Genomic DNA, 26,339 nt, shown 5'->3' with positions numbered 1-26,339 from the left:
GGCTCTTCCAGAAAAGAAATAGAAAATGCATATTTTAGACTTTAAAGCCCATTGATACAGGCTTAGAGATGAAGCCCACTGATATAGCATCAGTCGTTTACAAATTCATTAACATCAACAATTTTTCACGTTTGCCTCATCCATCGATTCACTCCCTTTGATTCAGGTAAAGATCTACAAAATGCAAATTTTTTCTACGTTTGATTGGTTATGCTGTGAAACTTCATCCGTATTCTATGTTCAGTTACATACGTGATCCAATTTCTGTTCAATCCGATGTGAGAATCTAGGGTTCATAAAAAGCTCAGAAGCTAGAATTTGTGTCCTGTTCATCTTCATATTAGCCTCCACGATTCTGTTAAATTTACGTGATTGTTCATCCCTGATTCCAGTGAAGTAGTTGATAGTGTTGCGTGATCTTGTCTACCTCAAAAAATGTATGACTCTAGCTGATTTATATTTTTAATGTTATTTCAGTTGGTTTATTAGTTTTTAAGATATAATTGGACCTAGGATGGCACTTACCACTGTTGAAAACAACTGAGAAAACATGGTCGCCGTTAATTTTAATGCTTGTATTTGACATGTGATGTAGAAGGATGGGATTCATAATGGAGTTTGCGGAGAATTTGATTCTGCGTATGATGGAGGATCCGAAGGAGAGGGACAGGAAATTTAGGGAGCGTTTGTATGATAGGAAAGACAGGTGCCAGAAAACTAAGGAAATGTGGAGCTTACCTCTGCGTCCCTATGGATTCTGGACTTTCGAGCGGCACAATGCTCAGATTTTCTGGGATTCTCAGATTAGCCAAGTTCCAGGGCGCAGGGACCCATATGATGACCTCATCCAACAAGCTTCTTCGTCTTCCTCGTCCAAATAATTGGTCAGTTTTTAATGCGTTCCCTTCTTTTTGTCACAAGTGCATGTAAAAAACTTTGTATGAGTTGTATCACTTTGAGTTTGTGATAGATTAGAACTAAAAATATGTATAGTTCTTAGGGTCACATGATTCTTATGAGACTACATTTTGTTTTTCTTCAGTAGAAAATGTAAACTGGTTGGTTCTGAGATTTTGTTTTAGATGGACACCAAAAAGTAGGTTGTTGATATTGGATATATGATTAGTGATTACTGTTTGCATTCATATATGTATATATGGGAGTTGAAGGATTTGTATCATTCTCATAAAATGAAGCCTGTCATACTGCCTGACTTGATGGATAAATTCTGAAAGGGTCATGATTGCATCTCCATATGATTTCTAACTTCGGTCACGGTCATGTACACATGTTGTTGCTTATCATTAATGTCATGAGTTATGACTGCTGTAAACTGTGACGTGTAAACTTTGATTCATCGTCCTACTTTTTATGTTTCAGCACGGGGATTTCAAGTGTATTCAAGTTTCAATGGCCTTAGAGTTGTTTCAGTTTCGATTACTTCAGCATTACCCTCTGTTAACTGTTCACAAAACAAACACCTTCCTAGAAGGGCAGTTGTTCACATTTCCACCAGAATCACCTCCACCAACACAACCTCCATTCTTGGAGTCATGAACGTGACTCGTGGTAGAATTTAACACCGTTAAAGAAAATGCATTGATATTTTATGCGCTCATCTTAGTACATTCAAAACTAAAAGATATAAAACCTTTATGAAACAAATAAAGATTAGAACTAAAGTAATGGCAAACATTATTTATCCGTGTCTGGTTTTTGTCAACACTGCCTTCTTGTTATTGAAGAACAGAGATAACAGCAGTTTCAAGGACATAGTTTACTAAGGTGCAGAAATTCAAAGAAGAATAAAGTTGAAAAATGGAGTCAGTAGTCCAAGAATCAGAGTTTATGATTGAAAAATTGTATTGGCGCATCTGATGTTTTTGTGTTGTTTTTCATGCAGGGGAATCTAAAGCATCTAGCTTTTAAGGAGCCTGGACAGAGATGTATTTTGTTTTCTTTCTTACTGGCAACGTGCTGCAGATCAACGAGACCAAATATTCGAAACTTGTTATTAATGCTGAAGCATAAATTATGGTATTGAAAATAAATTGCCACAAATTTCTTCTGCATGTATGTTATTGATACTTTGTTGTAACTGCGTTTCCATCCTATCACATTACTTGGTGTTACGTTCTTTGCTATATGGTTCAAGTAATGAGATGTAGAAGAATAGAGAACTTTTCTTCTGCATAAATATATCATTTAATCGCAACTCCTTGTCAGTTTACCTCCCACATAGGAACCCATTTTTTCTGATGGATCCCCGGCTTTTGCGCATCTGTGGATATCAAATGTAGATCAAGCAAAGACTTATTTTGCAACCGAATATTAGTATAGATCGAGTAAAGCCTATGGGAGCAGCCAAAGAAGCATTTTGGCAGCATTCCCAAAACGTTCCACAAAGACCTTTCATATTATGAATTTAAAGGAGAAACAAGTCTATAAAAACCAAGGAGGTTCACGTAATTCCATATGCCAACTGTTTGCTTTTCTGAATATTCTAATTCTGGAGGTTTTCTCTATAAACCTCTCACGAGGATCTTATATCTGAAAGAAATTATCGTCTGTGTGGTTGTAGATTCCTCGATTCTCGTTTTCATTCGATTTCTAATTATGGTAGATTCCTCGATTCTCGTCTTCACTCGATTTCTAATTCATAATCAGAACAAGCCACAAAATGTATCAAAAACAAACCACCAAATCAAAAACTGTACACACAAAAGTATCAATTCCACAGCATTAATTTATACAAAGCTTTCAATTCGCAAGATCAAATAGGTCAATGTCACCCATATTATGAACCTCCCAACCCAGACCCGATGATTAATATAATAAAAAACATGCTTGAAAACATATCATACTCCCTCTACTCCTTATCCGATTCAATGCCGCTTGAGCTGCCAGCATCTGTCTTATTACCAGCAGCCGCCTCCGCTTCCACCTGCTTATAGGCCTTGGCCATTTCTTCAACAGGAACCAATGGGACATAGTTAAATAAACCGTACCCTTGTGTAGCCATATCTTTGACCATCTTGTTGTACTTCTCCGACCAGTGCACAGCTGCAGGAACAGCAACCTCGGATGCTCCGTGCACAGCAGGATACTGGTTGGCTTTGAACCAAAAGAGAGCCAATTGGTTCACAGCTATTTGCTTTGAAATTACACCGGCATGGGAAATAGCAGCATACGGACCGGCAACTTTAACTTCCTCTGCCAAGTCTTGTGCTATTAGTGATGCCTTCTTCGCGCCTAACTGTGCTTTAGAGACAGCTTTCTTGGCTGCCGGTGGAGCTCTCTCATCAAATTTGCGGGCAGCCTCATCCACCTAAGAAACGAGAATGAATTCTGAGTTCTCGAGGATCCATACGAGGCTGGATATAAAAATAAATTTGACTACACATAGCAATACACGTTTCAATCTAGGGAGGACACGAGATTTATCGAAGGCTGCTAGAAGAGGTTTAGAAGGCCACTTCTTAAATTCAAGAGACTGAAATATGAAAATTTGACATAACTTTCCAGTTTCAACAGATGGAACAGAAATCAATCAAGCTTAAATTATTCATTTCGCCTAATCTCTTCATCACGATGTTCATGAATCACTTGATACACAAGAAACTCCTGACCACAGTAATTCAAAACTTTAACTTGCCTAACTTTACTACATCGGAAGACAAGGTTTTCCTTTTGACACACTACTTGGAGTATATTTTCAATAGCTTTTGATCATCCTGAAAACCTTGCCAATTAAAAAGGGAAACAACGATTGTAAACATGATATCATCCTGATTACAAACTTGTGATCGAAAAGACAGAGTAAGCTACAAGAAATTAAAATTCCAAATCCAGCAAAAACAAAAACAAGAAAAAAAAACTGAGAAATAGTTTTTGGAAATAAACCGAATACCTTTTTGTCGAGAAATACAAGGAGATCACCAGGAACACCCTTAATTTTCTGGTAAACAGGATCAACCACGGCCGTAACAGCGTTCTCCACTGTCTCGACGGTGGATTTGAGCGGACCGGAGTTCTGTTTAGCGTTGTCGTACAGATTTTCCGCCACCACGAAGCTGTGCACCGCCAGAATCTTCAGAAATTCGAGGTGTTTCAATTCCGCATCACTTCTCTCAACCCCAACATCAACCTAGCAAAAAAATAAGCGAAAAAATAAAAATTCGTGCAAAAATTTGAAGTAAACTAACAACTAAACATAGAAAAAAAATAACAATTACCTGAGATGAAGCCATATGAATCGAGAATTTCTATGAAAGAGCAAAGAATAGAGGAAGATTAGGGGAAACTTCTTATACAAAAAGTCGGCCGAGGAGGGTCAAAAGTGTGATTATAAAGTGGGGCTAATAAAAATCATAATGGCCACAAAACCCTCTCTAAAAATTTAATTGACTAATATATCCTTGAATTTTTAAAATTTTTACACATATCTCCCTCCGACCTTTGTTATAATTGGTTATAATTGCACGCGTCGTGAAAGCAATTGTTTATTATATTTTAATGCATTCTGACATATGATTTTACTCAATTACCATTTTATATTATTTTCTTCCTTTTACCATATTTTTATGCATTTTTTTTCAAAAATATATCCTTAAATCTTCATTAGTCTTCATTAAAAAAAATTACATTTATTTTAATGGTGGAGGACGCATATATTTTTTGTTTATTTAATATTTAATGACCGGATGATACATTAATTCTAAAAAAAATTTTATATTTGGGAAAACAACTTATAAAATATGGATCAATTTATTACAAAAGAAACAAAAAAATGTCCAAATAAATAAATAAATAATGGTGGAGAGGAGACGAGAAGTCGAGAAGTACATGTTAAGCAATAGTTAATTCTGAAATATATTATATGACAAATATTCATGTTAATTAGAACAAAACGAAAAAACTAATATAAGAAATAAATTAAATATCTTGAGACAAAAATTTTATATTTTAAAAAATATTATATATGTAAAAATATAAAAAAAATTTCCTTATAATATTACATATGCATCAGTACTATTAATAATACTCAATTTAATTAATTTATTATAGTAATATTTTCTTTACGATATAACTTTTTTATATTATAAATTTTAGCTAACCTTAACAAACTGAAATAAAAAAAAAAAAACTTTTATATGTTAGCAACTAAAATTTTTAAAATAATATCACAATCTCTTATATCATATATAAGTCAAACGAAAGATTTATTTTGATATTAAATTAAATGTGTATTATTTATATTATATCCCAAGTGCTAGTATAGATATAAAAAAATATGAGTCAATTTTTTTAAAAAATACTGAAATATAAAATTTTTAATTTAAAACATATCATCAAATTTTGGGAAAATTTTTTTTAATATTCAAAAGCTATATTATACTGTTATTATTTACATATTTAAATAAAATTAAAATATATCTTCCGGGACAAAGTTTTTATTATCTAAAATTTTAATATAAACTATATATATCATATATAATGTTAAAAACGAAATAGTAAAACTAATTTATATTTATTATGTTTTCATTTTAAAGAATGTTAAAATATAAATATGTTAACTATGATAAATGGTATTTTACTTTAAAATAACAATAGAAAGTAGCTATATTTTTAATAAAATATTATTATTAATTAGAAAGTTAAATTTTTAACCTAAAATTTAAAATTATGGGATACAAAAATGTAGAACGTTAAAACTATGCATAACTTGTCTTGCAAAATTCAAAATAACATATAAATTAAGATGAAAATAGAAATAAAATTAATATTTAATTTTATAAAAATTTTATATTAATTATATATATATATTTAATTATAATTTTTTAAGTAATAGATATTTTAGATAATAAATTTAAAAATTGAAATTATTAATGAATTTATCAAATATATACTTAATCAATTAAAGAATAACATTATCGATCTATAAGATAAAAATGAAATATTTATATAATATATATAATTTAGACTTGGGAAAGTTTTTAACATGATTTTATTTTATATATGTAGTATTTAGTATTTGTATTTGTATTTTTAAAATATATTAGACATTTGCACAAATGTATATTATTTTAGAGTTATATTACATAATCTTGAGAATAATTAAATATCGATATAAAGTGATATTATCAAAGTTTTTTTTTACCAATACTGATCTTTGATCTTTGGAATGAAGTGTCTCAAATTTGTAAATGTAATTTTTTTTTTAAAAAAAATGAAGACTAATGAAGATTTAAGGATGTATTTTTGAAAAAAAAAAATGCATACAAATATGGTATAAGGAAGAAAATAAAGTAAAATGGTAATTTGGTCAAATCATGTCAGAATACATTAAAATATAATAAACAAATGCATTTACGGCGCGTGCAATTACAAGTTTACAACAAGGGTTGGAGGGGGCCGTGTGCAAAAATTTTAAAAATTCAATGATATATTAGTTTATTAAATTTTTATATAAGGTTTTCTGGCAATTAAAATTTTCAAGGGGTCCGAATACTGTTAGCTCTTATAAAGTGAGGCGCACGAAGTTATTTACATAAAGAGCAATGGTTAATTTTCAAGCCACGTGGCGTAATCTGATTTATTCTTGGGCAGAATATTCTAGAGAGCATCGAATTTGATCATCTGAAATCTATTTTATGCATAAATAATGATTTATTTGGTTGAGAAGACGTCCAAAGGTTTCGATTTTAATTTAGTTATATAAAGTTTTATGTAGTTTTTATGAAATTTTAAAGTTCAAATCAATTTTATATTGTTAAATTTTGAATTGAGATAGTATTAATGTTCTAGTAGACGAATGGTCATCGACCGCCTGGTATCTAAACGATTAGGTGGCTGCTTAGACGTGGCTTTGGTGGCCTAGACGGCTTTTTTTTTAGCTTAAAAATATAATTTACTTAGATGATTTTTAGCTTGGATATATAATTTGTCCTAGAGGGTTTTTTTAGGTTACATATCTATTTCTTCGCCTTCATCTTAATATTTCTCCAATAAAAAATCATTGCATATTTCGCATCATCATCTGATACAAATTGATCGAAAAATATGTCAAATAATCTTTTTTAAAAGTTTAAAATTAAAAAAAATAAAATATATATTAATTTAGGCGGCCACCTAGGCAGATTTTGAATCACCTAAACGAGAATTAGACGGTCTAGATGATCGATTAATGAAATAGCAGTCATATGCATCAACATTTCAACAGTCTAAAAATCGAAGCGATGAGCAACCACCCAGTAGTATGTTTATTCTAACATAAACTGAATCGATTTATTTTGAAAGTTCAAAATAAATAATCTTTTCATAGCATTTAAAGAAGTTTTGAGTTCGACCTCGCCTAAAACTAAGGAAAATATCTTTTTTCATAGATAACTAGTATCTGTGTGCACGCATTGCGTGTTTATGCCGTCTGTTTTTTTTTTTTTTTTTACGAAAAATCAAAAATAAATGTAGAGATTAATTTTAAAAAGTGTGTTTTTCGTATATGAATAAATTAATTTTATAAAAATGGTATTTCCTAAATTAGTAGTTATCATTGAACAAAAATAAATGAAATTTTGGTAATTAAATATATATTAAATGGTAAAAATAAAAAGAATGACCATATCAACATACTTACCCCTTAACTTTAATAAAATAGAAAAGATAAAGATGATAATAATAATAATAATAATAATAATAATAATAATAATAATAATAATAATATGTCATTAGTACAAACTTAAAAGAATGGTGATTAATAATTCCGTAAAATTAAAATGACATTATTGATCTGATTCGTACGAAAACTATATCAATCAATTTGTTTGGTGCTGCCCAAATCCCAATTCATGCAACTGCTGTGATTTTGTGGATTCCTTGTTGTTCACTCATCGAACACTTTAGGTCACTTGTTGCTTGTAAAACAACACTTTCATATTCAAGTGCTTTGGTGGAAATGATGTCATTTAATTTTACAATTTTCAATGACTGGTGTTTTCAAGGAATATATAAATGGCCTTTAATTTTTTTTATTGGTTGAACGATATAAATTAATTTTGAGATAAAATTGGGCTAAAGTGTTGTCACAAGACTTGAGAGCTTTCTCTTACCTATCATAGGAATAAACAGAGGAATTAGAAACTACCATACAAGTTGAATTGAGTTTAAAACACGGTTTAATACATGTCGCCCGCAGGGCACTACCCTGCGAGTGATGTGTAACCCCATGATTGGTCAAAATTAGTAGGTCTCATGTGAGGCCCACTGATTTTAACCAATCATGCGTCGCCACGTCACCCGCATGACACTACCTTGCGGGTAGCATCTACTCAACCAATTATACTATATATAATAATGCACAAACTCCTTAGGGGTAACTAACTTAGTAATTTAATGGATGGACAAAAATAATTATATTTCATTTAATCAAAGTTGTTACAACAAACCTATTTAAGTAAATTTGAAAAATAAGTAAATGATGTGTTAATTAAAAACATTATCTTAAAGATTTTTTTTTAAAAAAACTAAGAGATTTTAAAGAAAGAATTAAATTAAGTGAAAAATCTGTTCACATGAATTATAGCGTACGTGTATGTATGTGTGTGTGTATATAAGCATGCACAACAGGCGCAAAAGACACCCGACGAAACGCCTTCTATGTCCCATTACTTTTCTCGCTCCTCTAATAGACGAGGAAATGTTTGGTGTGCAGTGATGTTGGTATGCCACACACAGTGAAGCCAACTAACTACTTTTATTTTGTTAAAAGAATTGTGAACTAGCAAATCGACCTATCATGCTCGCCACCATGCTCATCAATGATGTGATATTATTCTATTGGATGTGATAAAGATGTGATAAATTGTAGGTCCAATAGAATAATGTCACATCATTGGTGGGCATTGTGGTGGGCATGGTAGGTGGGCACTTGAAAAAAACTCTATATTTTTATGGGCGTTTTTTCACTTTATTTATTTTATTTTAAAAAAAAAATAAAGTATAAGTTTTAAAAATTTTAATTATGTGTTTTAATTTAATTGAATTTTTTTTTCCAATATGAAATTTTACTATTTTTATTTTAAATACAAATTTATTAAACAAAATAAAAAATTAATATTTCAATGTCATTCCATCAATATCAACCCTCGGTATAATCTAATAACTATACGAACATAAATAAAAATAACAACGCTGATATCATCATACCATCGTACGATCAACTTATCAATATATTCCACTGTTGTACATGCTTTAATTCTAGACGGGTGATTATATGTGTTAACTAATTGTTGCTAATAGTCGATTCTTGTATATCTAAAAAAGTGGTTGACTTAAAAATTGGCGTCGATGAAAAAAAAAGAAGATAAATTCCTATCAATTATCAGATGCAAAAAAAGAAGGGAAAAAAAAGAGGAGAAAGTAGAATTAGCAAAATTCGAATGTTTGTAAACTCTAGCGTTTTCTTGCACTTTTTTTTAAAAAAAATAATAATAAGATATAAGATATTCACTCCACATGATTGTATGAACTATGAACAGAAGAGAACAGAAGAGAAATAACAACTAATCTGTAAAACTCAATCAAATTTTTTAAAAATAAAAATAAAAATAAAAAAATTTACTCACCCCCCTCTCTATACTATTTTTGTCTGATCTTTAATCCTAAAAATAGGTACAATACGAACATAAGAATTAGTACCTTATAATCCTAGTGTGGTTTACGCAAAACTAATTAGTAACTTATAATCCTAGTGTGGTTTACGCAAAATATAGTTTGCAGACTATTGCGTTAGTTTAGGGGTTTACTCAGTTCGCACCGAAAGTAAAAGTTGCAGGTTCCCACGTCACAAAAAAAAAAAAAAAAAAAAAACTGGTAAAAGTGAATAAACATCCATTGCTGAACAAGGATTGGTTTTTCGAACGACATTTGAACATCATCCAAACCTTTTTTCATTCCAGATTCGATTACATCCCTAAGTAAGTAATACCTCACATTTGGTTCCAATTCAGTGGCCGAGTTAACCAACACAACAAACATACTATACCAGAGTAAAGTTGTAAACACTGAAATCACACAACAGCAAAAAATTAAATACGTGACAAACGGAAAAGAACACAAACCTGAATTTTTTTTAGGAAAAAAAACAAACACACAAACCAAGAGGGAGTAAATATACTTATTCTGCTCCATTTGAACAACGTTGGGGTTTTAATAACTTAATTGTTTGCCCTGACAAATGTTAGGATTCCAAGACTAAGCTAATCCCGATCTACCTACACAGTCAGAGATAGAAAACAAGTCAATAATCCCGGAATCGCGATTCTCAAACTGCCTGAGATAACACTATGTCATGGGTGAAATGCTAAGTAGCTTTCGAACTTCACTTCCGACATCAACTGAAGTATTCAAATTCGTTAAGAGAATGGTTTTGCAGAAACAAGCAGAAATCATGGTCCAAGAATTTTGAGAAGGAGATGGGGGCTCATCTTTCAAATGGGTCGCCTATGTTGTAATCCGAAGGGCAAACTGCTGCGGCTATTTTCTCTTGGAGATTATATTTCTTAGCGATCAGGGGCCTTACATCTTCAACTCCGATTAAGCTTTCCAAAAAGGGTAGGAGCAATAGCAATTCAGAGTCAGATCGGTCGTCAAACCAGCTTTCGATCGGTATTCCATTCTCCACTTGGAAACCAAAAGCCTGAATGGAAAGAGAAAACAACGTCCAATTCGATAAACCTCAAAATATTGTTAGCATCGCTGTGAAAGTGCTGAATATAATGTTCTTTTCTAGAAAAGCAGGATCGAACAGTTTTTCATCACGCCACTAAGAAAATTGTGGAACATATGCGTTGAACTCGTGGAAAGGTTGCATCATATAATCTCCATCCATTTACAAAATTATATAAAATTCAGCTAGATGATGAAAAATGAAGTGGCTTTAATACGCTAGAACTGAAAGAACAGTGACTTTACCTGAGGAGAATTGTCAATTATAATGACTTGTGCCAAGTCACGGCCAAGAACAGATAGATCTTTGAGGTAATTTCCATCAATAAAAACACAAGAGTCACGATACACACGATGTCGAAAGATTTTCCTCTTTGGATCCAGGACATTAAGAAGTTGCTCGGCATAAATGCTTTGACTGGCAGTAAAGATGACAATCTCAAAAAGTCCGGATACTCTATCCAGAAATTCCCTGAGATGAGGACGGCATCGCACATACACTGTGTGCTCCTTTAAGTTGAAATTAACGGAGAATGTGAAATCAGCATCATCACATGGCTCCAGTGTAGAATGCACCAATGTCTCTGCCAAGCATAAATATTCATTTTAGAACATGTCACTATACAAGCAAAAGAGACGCAATTGATCAAGCATGCATATTGAAGAAATTTGGGAAGGGAAAAAGTCGTCAGATATTCAGCACTGCTTCACAGATTGAAGGAGATAAATAACAGAGAGACAAAAACGATACTGCTTGCTCACAAGAAAGCTTGTTCGACAATTCAACTTGTAGCATTTAGCGGATGCTATAATCTCAAACAAAGCAAACTACTAAAAGACAACAGATACTAATAATGATTTAGAAAGCACTTGCAGAGTTACTAAGAAATAAGCAGTAACTGGATGCATGTGATTTTACCAATAACCATAGCGTTCAAATAATTCAAACCATGTAAAGTTTGATTCAAACCTACATGTACTAATAATGATTTAGAAAGCACTTGCAGAGTTACTAAGACTTAAGCAGTAACTGGATGCATTTGATTTTACCAATAACCATAGCGTTCAAATAATTCAGACCATATAAAGTTTAATTCAAACCTACATAAAAATCAGTAACATCCACAATCAAAAGAATTTCTCCGACCCAGAGTGAGATCATTGTTTGAGACCTCATACAGAAGACCTCACCTACATCGAGGACAAAAGGACTAAAAGAGAGAGAAATAATGTAAACATTTTACCATCCAAGTCCAGAACAAGAGAGGTTGATGGGCAGCTTCTTGTCTGTTTAGGAAGTAGCATAGGCCTAAATGTTGGGACCACCGAAGACAAGTCTGGTAGATTCTTGATGAAAAAGTACGGGTCGAAATCATCATATTCTTCACCGTCCTCATTATCTCGTGAGACAACCACCGACATATGATCTTGATTATTCTCATCTACACATTCTAGGTTGGAATTTTTCATGGAAAGATATATGGCCGAAACTTCAGGTGACAGACCGGCACCGCCTAAATTTACAATGATAGCATGATCCACAAAATTTACAGCAGAAACATATGAAATAATGTTGGGGATAATAATATGGGTTTCTATTCTAATACAGCATACCAGGGCAATCTATCTGTGTGTTCTTAATTCCACATTCCTCCATGTCTTGGATCCCATGCTGAAACAACGAGCAGAAGTCTGCTGGAAAGATTAGGGTAATTGAACCCCGTATAATAAGACAGAGTACACCAGATAAAATAGGCCCAGAATTATTTAAATATAAATGCATAGAGAATGAAAGGAAATCAGTAATTATGAAAGTACCTCCTCTTGAAACTTCCCCTCCAACATTTCTTGCAACATGAAAGGATGGAGAGAATATAGTGTCCATGACACAGTCAGTAGCCTCATCGTTAAAGCCCTAAAAAATAAAAAGAATCAAATATGTCATATCAGCTAATATGCTTCTTGTTTCTTAACATTGCAATTTGGCAAATCGTTAAATTCCTCAATAATTACTGTACAACCGAACAAATACAGACGGAAGGTAGTAATATGTATCAACCAATGCAAATAAGGCATAATACATGTCAAGATATGTTGCATATGCAAAGCCTGTGATTACCTGATTAGCCATACAAGAACGGTCAAATCCATCATAGCTCAAACATACATCTGAATCATCAAACTCCATGACTTTGAATTTGGTGTCCAAATTTGTTCCACCGACTGGCTCCTCGGCAGCTTTAGAAAGCGTACCAACTTAAAAGTTGTGACACAAACCACGTCAGCAAATTCAAACTATCTGAGTCCCATAAAAAAAGTAGATCTTTCTAGAAATGATGTACTTGTTAGTAAATGATGTGTTGTTAAGATTAAATCTAGAAGATGACACATGGATAGTAGAGGCAAAGTTAACACGAGGAGATTTATCCAACTGAAGAAAAGCCTGTTTCAAGGCTATAGCTGGATAAGCAATTCAGATACGCACCAACTTTTTTCTTCCTAGCAGAAGACGTGATTAGCTCGGTAACTTTCTTTGCTTGAACTTGAACATCTTCCACCAGTTTTTTTTGTAGTCTTGAAACCCTAGGACTGGGTAGCTCTCGAGAATTTCTTCCAGCTACTTTTTTCCTGGTCTGCATCTCACATAAAGGGCTCCGTCCCAGCCTCCCAACTTCAAGATAAAAATTAAGTCACCAAATCTTAGTTTAACTTTCAAGAGTGAATTATTCAAGTCTTAGAACCAAAACTAGATAAGAAAGGAGCCATCAACATCCATAAAGCAATACGGAATTAGTAAAAATCTTCATTAAACAGAGCAGAATCTGAAAATGTACGCAAAAACAAAACATGACAATCATTCATAGCTCCACCGAGTGTGACCAAAAGATGCTATGGTTTGCGAAACAGTAATAGGCAATTCTAGAAGCAAGCATGAACAGAAAATGCTCGATTGAACTAATCGATAGCAATAAAAGCATAAATTAGAGGTAATTGGATCGGGAAACACGCAATAAGACGAAAACATAAGAACTTCACGACACAATCTATTCACCCAGCAATTGATTACCCCAACCATTATACCTATACACGTACAAAAACTACACAAAAAAATAAAAGATGAGCTGATTCTCCAGCAAAACGCATCGAATCCTAAACTCAAGATACTCCAAAACCCTAAGAACAGCACAGAAAGCAGCATAGCAACACATTAATAGCAAATTTGAGCTTAATTCAATGCCAATTAACTTTGAAGAAACAAATAACAGCTCGTACCTGGAACTGAAAGCAGAAAAGATCAACAAAATCGCAGCTTCTTTGAAGCAGCTCAGCAAGCTAATCGGGTGAAAGTCGAAGATTGAAGAAGTTTCAGGGTTTAATTCAAAATATTGAAAGAGTAGTGATTTTTCCTTTTTCCCTCCGAAGATTGGGAGATGGGAAAAAAAATGAGAGGGAAATGAAACGAAAATGGAGATAATTTCCTTTTTTTTCTTTTGTTTTTTCCCTTTTAGGAAGAAAACTGAGATAAATTACAATTACAAATACTGTATTGTTTTCAGGGATGTATATATATATGTGTCCCTATATTCACGATTTATGTCTATGGATATTTATTTATATGTATATATGTGTGTTTTTGTCCCTATATTCACGATTTATGTCTTTGAATCCATAGATGGAGAAATGAAATAATCGCTTGTGTGTTATATACTTCACATGCGTTGTCAATTTAAATAAATAATTGATAAAATGTTTACTTTTTAAAAAATTGTTGCTTCCCTGGAAGTGTTACTGGTTTTATGATCGTTTTTTGATCGTTTTTGTTGTTGAAGTCAGTGACACAAGATGATTTGAAGTTTTTATTATGTTATTTTGGGCAATTTGGTGTGAAAGCTGTAAGCTTTTTCGCGATGGTTCGAGAAATAAATTTGATCTTAATATTAATTGGATCTTTGGATATATGAAAGATTTCTAAAGTATAAATTGACGCCTGTTATGTCGGAGGATGAAAGTCAATATTCGAGTGATGAATGTTTGTACACACCGAATATAAGTAAATTAAGTTGAATGTGGATGCGGGTTTGCGATGTAAAACTGAATCGGTACAGTGTAGGGCAGTAGTATAGAATGAGCACGGTTGTCGGTTTGGTTCGATGTGCGGCAGCTTATTATATCCGAAGTTTGGGATCGATTCAAAGGGCGGAGTAAGCACCTAGGATGGATTTGTTTATTTGGACTCTACAAACGCGATTCGAGCACTTCAATTTCTTCTTTTTTTAAAAAAAATAAGCATGTAATTTCAATAAGACACGTGTTGTTCTGCCAAAAGAGTGGCACAACTTTTAGCTCACAAAGTGTCTTCGAGTTGCATGTTAATGACGTGTAGTTCATTTGACACTACGATCTTGGACGAAATCTCGAGTTCGAAACTCAACTGTGGTGATCCTCTCTCCCAACAAAAAAAAAAAAAAAAAGGTTCTTTGAGTTTTGAATGGGTAAAGGGTTTAATCTCGGATTTCGATATTGTATTTCAAGACTTATCGTGGTAATGTTAATAAATGTTTTAAAAAGTTTTTTTAAGGGATTGATTTTTTCAATGGTTAGTAATGACTCTAGGTGTTTCGACGATATTCAATGAAAAATCTCTCAAATATATTTGGGTTAAATTTACAAACATTTTAAAGAAACGGTGATTTGATTCAGGGCATCCTTTATAGAAGTTTGAAAACCATGTAACGAGAACGTGTAATCATTTTTTTTAATTTTTGAAAAACATTATCTTAATAAGATTATCAATGAATCAAGTAAATGATGAAAAACTAATTAAATTATTCTTCATGTCTTTGTCATTCGATCGAATCTTCTTTCCTACGGTACGATGAATGAAGTTCTTATTCGAACTCCATTTTAGTTGCACCAAATATAAATTAGGTCGATGAGAAACTTGAATTCAGACAAACATGAGCCTGAATTTGAGTTTTAAAGCGTTAAAAGCCAGACTCAATCTTAATTGTTGCAATCATGATTTAGAGCAGAGAAGTCAATTTAATTGGTTGGTCACAAGCTAGAATTTATAAGTTTTGGATTTTTACTTCTAATTATATTTTTTAAAAAAAAAACATTTTTCTCAATTAACGTTATTTGCAAATTTATAGCAAATTCAGATTTATCCTCCAAATAAATGTAGATTGTTGCTTAAAACATGTTTAACAAGAGCATTGGGAAAATAATCTTGTACTAATTTGATCCGAAAATATTAAGCTCCAATTGTGTGGTGACAAGTGGAACCGTATCAATATAAATTAAGAGTAAAATGTATTTTGGTACACGAACTATTGGTAAAATATCATATTGGTACACGAACTATTGAAAATGGCTTAATTGGTACATGATCCAATTAAAAGGTCAATTTTACCCTTAATAGGAATTAATATTATATTTATTAATTTTAAAAGAATAAAATGTATTTTGGTACACAAACTATCGGTAAAATATCATATTGGTACACGAACTATTAAAAATGGCTTAATTGTTATATGATCCAATTAAAAATTCAATTTTACTCTTAATAGAAATTAATATTATATTGATTAATTTTAAAATATTTTATTTATTTAAAAATTAATTATATATATAATGATAAACAATTGTTAAGTCAAATTATACAACAAATATTATAATATATGATATGATAAAAATATATATCACCGAAGTCTGTTGATCTTGTGTTTAAATGATTGAAACAAGCATAATCACCATTTTAGTTTTTCAAAATTTAGTATAAAAATTTTCAACATTAAAGATTAGATCATGAAAAAACAAATATCACAGAAAAAATCTCACTCATTATCTCAATTTATGTAGTTCTAATAACCCAAAATTTTTTTACTCGATTTAATAATTTGTAATTTTATATTTTTTTACTCGCACTTAAATTAAATATAAATAAATAAATATTTAATTAATTATATTTTATCATTATTAAATATATTTTAGTCTTGCATATGATTTATTTATTGAGTTTGTGATTTTATTATTATATAATTTATATCAATTTTTTTTAAATGGATAATTATTTACATAGATAGCAAAAAATGCCATTTTATTTTATATTATTAATATTTTAAAAATATAAATAATTTATTAATGAGTAAAATATAAATACATTATAAAAATATTAAGATACTTATTTTTTATTATTTTTAAATTAATATAAATTTTAATTTACAATAAATAAAAAATAATTTAAAAAATAAAATGTACACTTTGTTGAATTTATTATTAAAAATAATTGAACTTAAAATCAATTACTAAAGGATAAATTGAACTTTTTAGTTAAATCATGTACCAATTAAATAATTCTCTTATAGTTCATGTATCAAATTGATATTTTACATATAGTTCTTGTATCAAAATGAATTTTACTCAATTAATTTTTAAATAAATATGATATTTTAAAATTAATAAATATAATATTAATTTCTATTAAATGTAAAATTGACATTTTAATTGGATCATTACCAATTAAGTCATTTTCAATAGTTCATGTACCAATATAACATTTTACCAATAATTCATGTACCAAAATACATTTTACTCTATAAATTAAATACAAGTCCTCAGTAGCAGACAGAGAGCTGTACCAAAGGATCAGCCTTGTCCCCCGATACTATTATTTGAATTTGGGGGTATCCGATGTTCATAATGGCGCCCGAGGGTTTTGGGAATTTTTGAGTTTATAACTTAATCACAATATTTTTATAAAGTTAAATTAATAAAATTTAAAGATGTTTGTTTATTTTTAATTTTTAAAATATCCAAGATTATCATTTTTTAAGAAAATTTTAGAAATGAGTATCTCTACATGCTTGCTAACGTGCAAATAATAATAAAAAAAAAGGTATTGTGAGTGGTGTGTGGAGGATATATAGAAGAATGACCGTGTCGTGTGTATCAAATTTAATAGATTATTATTCACAAAATTTTCAAAAATAAATTGAACATGTGAAATATTTTTTTATATTTATTTTATAATTAGAGTACTGATTTTATTTGGCAATATTATTGTAAATACTACTTTTGATTATTTTAGAAGATATAAGATATTTCATCATTCGAAACTATATATAAATATATGGCCAATTCCTACCTTTAGTTGTGTTTTTTAAATATTTTTTTTTACTAATATATATTTATTAACAAATTATTGAAAAATATACAACTATTTTTTGAATGACTTAAATCATGAGAAATAAAAAGTTCGTGTATGAACTTTACTTTTCAATTTTTTTTCTCTAACCCGCATGAAAAAAAAGTATATATATTTAGGACGCAAAAGGTACTTTTTTTAAAAAAAAATTAGACTCTATTGTCTAATGACATTGAAATGAATGTTGAGAGGATGTATCTAAAATATCTATATCTATATCTATAATCTATATCTATAATCTATAATCTCTACTATATTATAATAGTTGAGGGCATTAAAAAAACTGTTTTTGGTGTGACATGGACACACCAAAAATTCTTTCTCATTTTGCCCTTCTCTTAAGTAATTTATTTTTTTTAGAAAAGTCTCTTAAGTAAATTTAAACAAAACTTCTCCACTAAAAAAAAAACTCAACGACCGTAAAAAAAAACATAATTATTTTATAAAATTGGATTTTCGATCCACAATATATATATATATATATATATATATATATATAATGTTATACACGCAACGCGTGTACTGCGGTGACTAATATATATTAAATAAGAGCAAACGGTCTTTTGGTGTGGACATCATCTTCATTTTTGCCCTTTAATAGTTATGTAATTACGAATATACCATTTTCATTATTTTTTTTCATTTCATGAATATTTATTTACGAAAATACCATTTTTAATCCAATTATTTGTTATTATAATTTAATTATATTTTTAATTAAAAAAATAGATAATAAAAAGCACGCATCGCGTGCATTCGGGTACTAGTATGTATTATGTAACACCGTGTATTTAGCAATAGTTGGTCTGACCCTTTGACTTAGGTCGATTTGAAGAACCACTTTTAAATTACTTGTATTCTTACTTTTTGCTTTCAGTTTTCGTTATTCGCAAAATAATTATAAAACATGACAAAATAATAATTTAAAAAGAGGGGTCAACGAGTTTGAATATAGCATTCATAATCACGCGGTTCTAATACAGTTAAGCAAAACAATATATTTGATTATTTTCTAGGAAAGCATAAATAAGTTTCACGCATAACTCGTGTAAACACAAAAATAGATATTTCATATACTTGTATTCTCAATAAGGATGAAAATGAGTCGGATTCAATATTTTCATTACAAATGTCAATAAGCCGGGTTTAGATATTAAACTCATTTTGACAGGCCGGATCTAGACCTGACCAAACGAGTCCTAAACGGTGTCAAATTTGACAAAACCCGTTCCAGACCCATCCCAGCAAAATATACATATGAAATAAGGATAATCAAACCCAATACACACCATGCTCACAAGATAATCATGAAACCAACCACCAAACTAAAAATCACACGACGATACCAAAGTTCCATTTTCCCGCTGTTCGAACTCGAACTATATAGAGCTATGTTATCTAGAACAGGACCACACAGAACACCATCGGTCGCCCACGTCTCATCCTCTCTATAGAAAACTATGGCGGTATCCCCCGGCAACTCCGATGAAACAAAGCTCACGGAATAGTTGGAAACCGATCCCAAACCATTACTTTGCAATGTGAAGTTCCTTACATCATTCCCCACCTGTAAGAATACTAATAAATCCCCCACACACGAATCATTTGCATCCCCTATAGTGAAGAGCAAATTGTAATTTTGCTTCACTCCAAGGGGGAAATCTGCTCGGATACCAGATGGGGAACCAGAAATTAGCTCAATTGCAGCTTTGCCTTGGGGTACTTTGAAGTGCTTGGAATCAATGTATTTCACGGTTCCGAAAATACTCCATCGTTGGAGTATATGCGTATTGTCTGAGTTTGGATCTTCATATTCTTGCAGAAGAATCCCCTCCGACGAGTTCTTGTTGATTGGTGGCCCAACCTCAAAATCCCCATTTGGTATAATGTTACCTAGGAAAAATATTAGATTTTCAAATATTAAATCTGAAAACCGTTTCACAATAGACATATTTAGAAGAGAAACTCATACCGTTGTACCATATAGGCGGTCCATTTCTCCGCACAAGAAGGTTATCGATAATAGGCCAACAAGAAACATTTTGCTCCGAATTGGGCGCAACGCTTTTGATCTCAAGATGTATGGAATCTTCTCCGGTCGGATACCCCAAATAGAAACCAAAGTTCACGCTCAAACTCCTGCTCAAATTCCTCCCCAAAGAGAAGACTTGCGATCTATAATCGCCCCTTTGATCAAGAACAGAAACATTTACAGCAGTAGAATTTTGAAGACACCCCTCGTTTGGAGCGGCGAGAGTGAAAGTGAGGATATAATCCGAGTAATAGTCATCGACCCCTTTGAATGTTTGGTTGATCTGACCATTTTCACCTAGCTGAATCGCGTGGCCGTTTCCGGGAAGCGATAAATTGGCAGCAGGAGTTACATACCAAACTGTTCCATTGAAGGACCATCCTGGGATTGGGTTTTGATCTTGGTGAAGGAGCAAGAACTGGGAAGTTGAATTCTCTGTTATATTGGACGGAGGGATTTCGAAATCCGGGTTTTGTAACACATCTGCAGCATAGAATTAAGAGGGATAAAATCAGAAATTTAGTGCATGGAGTCATGGACTGATCCTGGGAGCCGGTAAAAATTAAATTTTAGCATAAGTTGCGCATAATTTATTTTTAAAAAAATTAAAACCAATATTCATCTTGTCTCGTTCAATATTATGGTAGTGTTTGGTAGAGTTTATAGGACACTTTTCAGCTTTTTTTTAACAAATTTTTGAACTTTTGTAAAGAAAAAACTAATAAATACTTCCTAAAAACTCTCTCTAACACTACCTATGTTGCAGTGGATAATTTACACTCGTGCAGCATCTACCATCAATTGGGATGGAGTTCCCTACATGGTCCACCGTCGACTTCGAGAGACTTAATAAAGAGAAGGAGGAGGAGAAGAAGAAGAACTAGTGGTTACCTGCCGCATTTGATAATGTAATGAACATGAAGGAGAATAGGAGGGAGTGGAATACATGCACCATCGTCTTCAAATTAAATGTGTACCAAGGAGTGTTGATGCATATATATATAGAGAGAGCTGATGACATTTGACTTTGACGATTTCGAGGAAATTTGCTTCGCTTTTGGGAAGACGTTTAAAACGCGACTTTGTGAAGAGATATTGCATTTGTGTGCGTACTTCTTGGACTTGTCCAAGTGTCAAATTATAAGCGCTTATTTTGAGATGATTTCAAACCAGCTATTTTGAGATTTGATTGCATGAGGGGGAAGAGAGAGGTGAGTTGACTAAAGGAAAGCGAGCGTGATTATTAATTAAATATAGAAAAACACAAATATTTTGGAAAAAATAATTTTTTTGATCTATTAACTTTACATATTTAATTTATGGTTTCATCAACTAAAAATTTAAAGTTTTGATTTTGGTTTACTAAATTGAGGTTTTTTGGATTTTAAGCCCATGTCGTTAAAATGATGATGTGACATCGAAAAATCCTAATATTACGTTTAAAATGCTGACATGACATTGAAAATGTTGATGTGACATCAGAAATTGCAGTAATTGAACAAAAAATTATTGTATCAAAAATCTATAAACTTAATGGAACAATTTAATCGAAAAAATATATCTTTATTTTTCGAAGAACTAGAGAGAAGTTTGGGATTATTACTCAATCCTCATCATTTTGTATAAGCCGACCCCCTAAGAAGTCTCGTTGATGTTTGAAAAATATAAATTGGACAAGGTTATGATATCGTAGCCGAGACTTTTCAAATGGATAAGAGAGACAGAAAAATCTTAAATATCATACTAATATATTTTATTCCCAAAAAAACAATATCACGTGAAAGTCGAAGAACATCTCTAGCTTTCCTCTATATATAATGGAGGATTTCTCCATTACAAAAAAGGGTTAATTTCCTTCTCCAGTCCTATTTTATATGCATTCTCTATTTTAAAGACTGTTACAGTATGATTTTAGAGGATTCTTGAAAATTGCAAAATTATCCTTTTGTTTTTCTTTGGTCCATTTTATTTTCCTATTTTTTATATTAGTTTTAGTGTTCAAAATTTTTAAAATTTATTTGAAGGTTTTTCTGTATTCATTAATTAATTGTACTTTTTTTTAACCTAGTTTTAGTGTTCAATCTTTTATATACTTATGTTTGTATGATTAATGTTGTGTGTTGTTTGTAATTTAATGAATAAATAAATGCATTATTTTAAAAAAAATCGTGTCGAATATATTTTAATTGTTTCATGTTTAATAATATAATACATATTTATTAATATATTATACGATTTATTTCAAGCTTATCGAATTAATTCAGTTGAACGATATATTATGTAATTATTTAATTATATATATGTGTGTGTGTTTGTAAAAAAAAAAAAAGAATAAAAAATGAAGTATTAGTAATATTTAGAGAATATGAGTTGAAGAATTTTTTTAAAATAGATATTACGGATCTCTATTTTGAAAGATATATGATGAAAAAATATAGGATATGGATTGGAGATGACCTAATGACTTGAACAAACCAGTGTTTTCGGAACCGGATCGGACCGGCCGGTTCGACCGGGAACCGGTCGTCGGACCGGTCCGGTCCGACCCCAATAACCGGAAAACCGGTCCAGCCGGTCAGAACCTGTCATTTAAACCTTAGATTTAATATTTTTTATATAAATAAATTATTATTTGAAATTTGTACATCATTTAAAAAAATATTTTAATAATTATTGGTTTTTTTAAAAATTAAAAAATTTATTATTTAAATAATTTATAACTATAATTGATATTTTAAATATATTTACATATTTATTTAGCTTTCAAACTATGTTAAATATATATTTTATGTCTATTTATATAATTTTTGAGTTTTTAAAATTCCAAAATATATTATTTATTATATTAAATTATATAAACAGTTTTCCAGTTCGACCGTTCGGTTAAAACGGTCCGACCGATTGGACCATTTTTTAAGTAAATCGATTCGATCACCGGTCCCGTTATGAAAACACTGAAACGAACAAATATAAAAGTTAATAAAAGAGTCAATTATGAATAAATCCCCAAACCCAAACCTTTCTTTCTCCTAACTCCCTCCCTTAAAGATTCTTTCTTTGCACTCCCTAAGGACCACAAAATTTGATTATTTTAATATTTAATTTTTGTACTCAATATGAGTTGTTTTGTGCTTAGATCTGAAGGTTTTATACTTATATCTAAAGATCTCTGTGCTTATATATCATGTTTTAATGCTTATTTTGGAACAAAGAATTATGTGCAAAAATGGTATCAGAGCTTTAGGTTAAATATTCAGACTTAATATTATTCGTTAACTCATACTTTTCTTTGTTGAGGAGAAGATTTTTTTACAAAAGATGACTTCAAACGAAGGTTTGAATCAAGAGGATTTTATTTATATGAAATCCTATAAACAAGTTAATATGTTCACAATAGATTACTTACGACAGAAAGATGATTTCTAACTCTCAATTTTTAGAAATTACCCCAGATTCCTCTAAACTCTCCGGAGATCTTAGAGAAATTAAAAAGACGGTACAATATTACAGTAATCAGCTGTATGAAATACCTCGGCAGATTGAAGGAATCCTTAAGAAACAAGAAGAAATTCTTATAACCCTAAAGGATCTTCAAACTAAAATCACAAATTTAGAACAAACTTCAGGTTCTAGAAAAGGAAATACAGGAGGAAGGTTACCACTCTCGTTTGGTACCGAACCGTTGTTACATCAGAAAGGTAAAATCAAAATGGTTCTAAAACCTTTAACTGATGATGAAAGGATGATTAATCTTATAAAAGCAGTATCAGAGAAAAACACTATCTGATGACTACTTTAGAGAGATTAAATCTCGAGGATCTACAAGATTCGCGGATTCTTTTGCGAATCTCAAAGTAGTAGATCTAAAAATGAACTCCCCTGAGGGTGAACAACCCATAGGGAATCCCCCAAGATATGCGGTTAAAACAGAATAACCACATAGTGAGTTTCAAGTTGGAGAAAATTCACATCCAGCAGGAACCAGATCAAGAAGGAGTAAAATCCCACTCCATCAAACTCCTTACGGAAAAACTGTTTTAGATCCAATACATCTTTACGGGGTTATGTTAAACCTTGATGTTTTGGACTTCAAAAACAGAGAAAATCTTAGAGATGATTGGACGTCAGCTATGAGAATTGCAGCAGGGACATTAGATCTCAATAAAGAAGGATTCATTAAACTTCTAGAAATGAGTCTAATGGGATCTGTCAAGATTGCTTGGGAGATGACTATGCCAGATACGAAGGAATCAATCTTAGCAGGAGAATCCCTCAGCGAAATTGAAGAAAGAATGGACACCCTATTTAAAGCACAATTCATAGGGGTAGACTATTTCAACAATCAAGATACAGAAAAAAAGAAAAGATACACTCAAGCTCTGTATAGCCTCGAGTTACATGATATCTGTTTAGTTGATGAATACATTATGTTATTCACTAAATACAGATGGAATTCAGGAGTCGAGGAAAATGTAGCTATTCAACTATTTTTCGCAAAAATGTCAAGTCCCTGGAGAGAAATGCTGATTAAAGAATACGTTCCAGGTCATCTTGACACTTTGGCAAGACGCGCGTCCTTTTTGAAAGGAAAATTGGCAGAATGGTGCCATATGGCAGCATTACAGAAGAACTACAAGAAAATAAGGGGTATAAATAAATGTACACCTTTATGTTGTAAAGATAATGATCTTTCAACGATCATTGGAAACAGATCACAGGGATTTAAAAGGAAGAAATTCAGAAGTAATCCCTACAATAAAAGAATGAGAAGTTCTTGGAAACCAAGAACATTTTGGTCCAAACAAAAGGCCAGATCTTATAGGTCAGGAAGAAGAAGTGGACCTACAAGAACATCCCCAGTAACAATCTCATCACAAAGCAGGGGAAGAACACCGTCAAGAAGAACTTTCAGGAGAACTCATACAAGAGCAAGTGAAAGTTTCAAGGATTGCAACTGTTGGACATGTGGAGCAAGAGGACATATATCTACAAATTGTCCAGAAAACGAGAAAAAAGGAGTTAAAATTTTTGAAGCAACACCAGATATGGATGATGCGGTCTTCTTTCAAGATCTAGTCCAAGTATATCAATTTGAGGATATCCCCTCAGATGAAAGCATATACGAAAAAGAGATATTGTTTAGTCAAGAAGATTCTGAGGATGGATCAGAATCAGAATCAGAATAAAGAAGAAGTGTTTCGGCATGAAACACACGAAAGTTTGACTGGATTCTTTAGCCAAACCACGATATCTCATAATATGGTCCAAAGGATTATGAGAGAAAATCCAACGTTACAAAAGTATCAGGGATTTTCGGCAAGACAAGTAGAAAGAGTCTTAGGTAACCTAGGGCGACATAATTTGATTTACAAAGTATCCAGAAGGAAAATGGCAATCCCCATGGAGTTAACAAGTAATCAAATAGAGATGCACTTAATTCCTTTTGAAGAAATAAAAGAGGAATTGCAAAAGTTGAAAGGTGAGGTAGCAAGGACGATGTCTTGGATTCATATTGGAGCAATCCAAATAATGATCAAGGCAACTTTTAAAGAAGGAATAGATTCACCCATAGATATCGTAGCATGCGATAAAAGAATGAGGAATATTCAAGATGCTGTCCTGGGTACTATCTCAGGAAATATTTGTGCAGGAAAAATTGTAGGAGTTATCTATCCAAGAATAGCCTACAATTTAGCTGACAGGGACTTTAGTCGAGCCTTGACGTTGTATCAAAACTTCAAGGAAAAGAGACTAGTGAAGGAAGATAATAGACCATATTCTATTACATATCAAATTTCATATGCTCTTTCTATACTCATCATTCTGAATTATTTATTAGAAATGAGTTCATTGAAATTCCAGAGATCTTTGGGAAAGTTGCTCATGCAATATACCCAGAAAGAATCGAGTTTCCTTTAATTCAGGAAACAGACATTCAAATCCAAGACATACCGGTTCTATACAGAGACCTTAAAATAGAACCTCGAAGGTTATCTTTTCAAGAAAACCGAATGACAAGTAGGAGATGGGACAAATCTCCTATTCAAGAAATTCCACCAGAAGAAAAAAAGTTTTCTTTAATAGGAAAACTTAGATCTCCAGAAGGATGGAAAGAAGTGAAAATAGTATTCGATATTACAAGTCATCGGAACCAGTTCCCTTGTAACTCGATTTACTATTTGGAACAACATGAAAAAGGAACTTACCAAGGATTAATAAATATTGGAGAATTGGAAGTTCAAATATGTGGAATTCCAGGAAAAGAAGTGGATCAGCTCATTCTTGGCCTAGAGTTTCTGGAGGACCATAAACCATGGAAACGCCTTGAAAAAGGAATAGAGTTCATGGCAAAAGAAAAGACTTGGAGGATTCAAT

General features: G+C 31.7%; 4 protein-coding genes across 6 annotated transcripts; 1 reads left to right on the top strand and 3 right to left on the bottom strand.

Moving 5' to 3' along the window:
* The first annotated feature begins 62 nt into the window (after nt 1-62).
* Nucleotides 63-2,185, top strand: LOC140872195 (uncharacterized). Of its 2 annotated transcripts, none has more exons than XM_073274984.1 (3): nt 63-166; nt 596-884; nt 1,904-2,185. In XM_073274984.1, exon 2 carries the CDS (start codon nt 600-602, stop codon nt 879-881), a length of 282 nt encoding a protein of 93 aa, XP_073131085.1. In that variant the 5' UTR covers nt 63-166; nt 596-599; the 3' UTR covers nt 882-884; nt 1,904-2,185. The 2 variants fall into 2 exon arrangements, with proteins under 2 accessions (XP_073131085.1, XP_073131086.1); XM_073274985.1 differs by lacking the exon at nt 63-166 and adding an exon at nt 192-437.
* A 498-nt stretch (nt 2,186-2,683) lies between these two features.
* On the bottom strand, nt 2,684-4,370 carry LOC140871422 (REF/SRPP-like protein At1g67360). The gene is made up of 3 exons (XM_073273921.1): nt 4,236-4,370; nt 3,911-4,147; nt 2,684-3,328 (listed from the first exon to the last, which is right to left on the bottom strand). Exons 1-3 carry the CDS (start codon nt 4,248-4,250, stop codon nt 2,870-2,872), a joined length of 711 nt encoding a protein of 236 aa, XP_073130022.1. The 5' UTR covers nt 4,251-4,370; the 3' UTR covers nt 2,684-2,869.
* Nucleotides 4,371-10,117: 5,747 nt separating this feature from the next.
* Nucleotides 10,118-14,247, bottom strand: LOC140871420 (uncharacterized). 2 transcript variants are annotated; one of them, XM_073273919.1, is made up of 8 exons: nt 13,999-14,247; nt 13,211-13,396; nt 12,845-12,981; nt 12,544-12,640; nt 12,340-12,420; nt 11,970-12,239; nt 10,972-11,309; nt 10,118-10,696 (listed from the first exon to the last, which is right to left on the bottom strand). In XM_073273919.1, exons 2-8 carry the CDS (start codon nt 13,362-13,364, stop codon nt 10,481-10,483), a joined length of 1,293 nt encoding a protein of 430 aa, XP_073130020.1. In that variant the 5' UTR covers nt 13,365-13,396; nt 13,999-14,247; the 3' UTR covers nt 10,118-10,480. The 2 variants fall into 2 exon arrangements, with proteins under 2 accessions (XP_073130020.1, XP_073130021.1); XM_073273920.1 differs by having other exon boundaries at nt 12,340-12,417.
* A 4,734-nt stretch (nt 14,248-18,981) lies between these two features.
* LOC140872083 (BIIDXI-like protein At5g11420) lies at nt 18,982-20,920 on the bottom strand. Its single transcript, XM_073274816.1, has 3 exons — nt 20,856-20,920; nt 19,905-20,447; nt 18,982-19,825 (listed from the first exon to the last, which is right to left on the bottom strand). Exons 1-3 carry the CDS (start codon nt 20,917-20,919, stop codon nt 19,227-19,229), a joined length of 1,206 nt encoding a protein of 401 aa, XP_073130917.1. The 5' UTR covers nt 20,920; the 3' UTR covers nt 18,982-19,226.
* Between the last annotated feature and the right edge of the window lie 5,419 nt (nt 20,921-26,339).

Source organism: Henckelia pumila, unplaced genomic scaffold (genome assembly GCF_033568475.1).
Source record: "Henckelia pumila isolate YLH828 unplaced genomic scaffold, ASM3356847v2 CTG_461:::fragment_3, whole genome shotgun sequence".
NCBI lineage: Eukaryota > Viridiplantae > Streptophyta > Magnoliopsida > Lamiales > Gesneriaceae > Henckelia > Henckelia pumila.
This window is presented reverse-complemented; position numbering and strand designations above follow the sequence as displayed.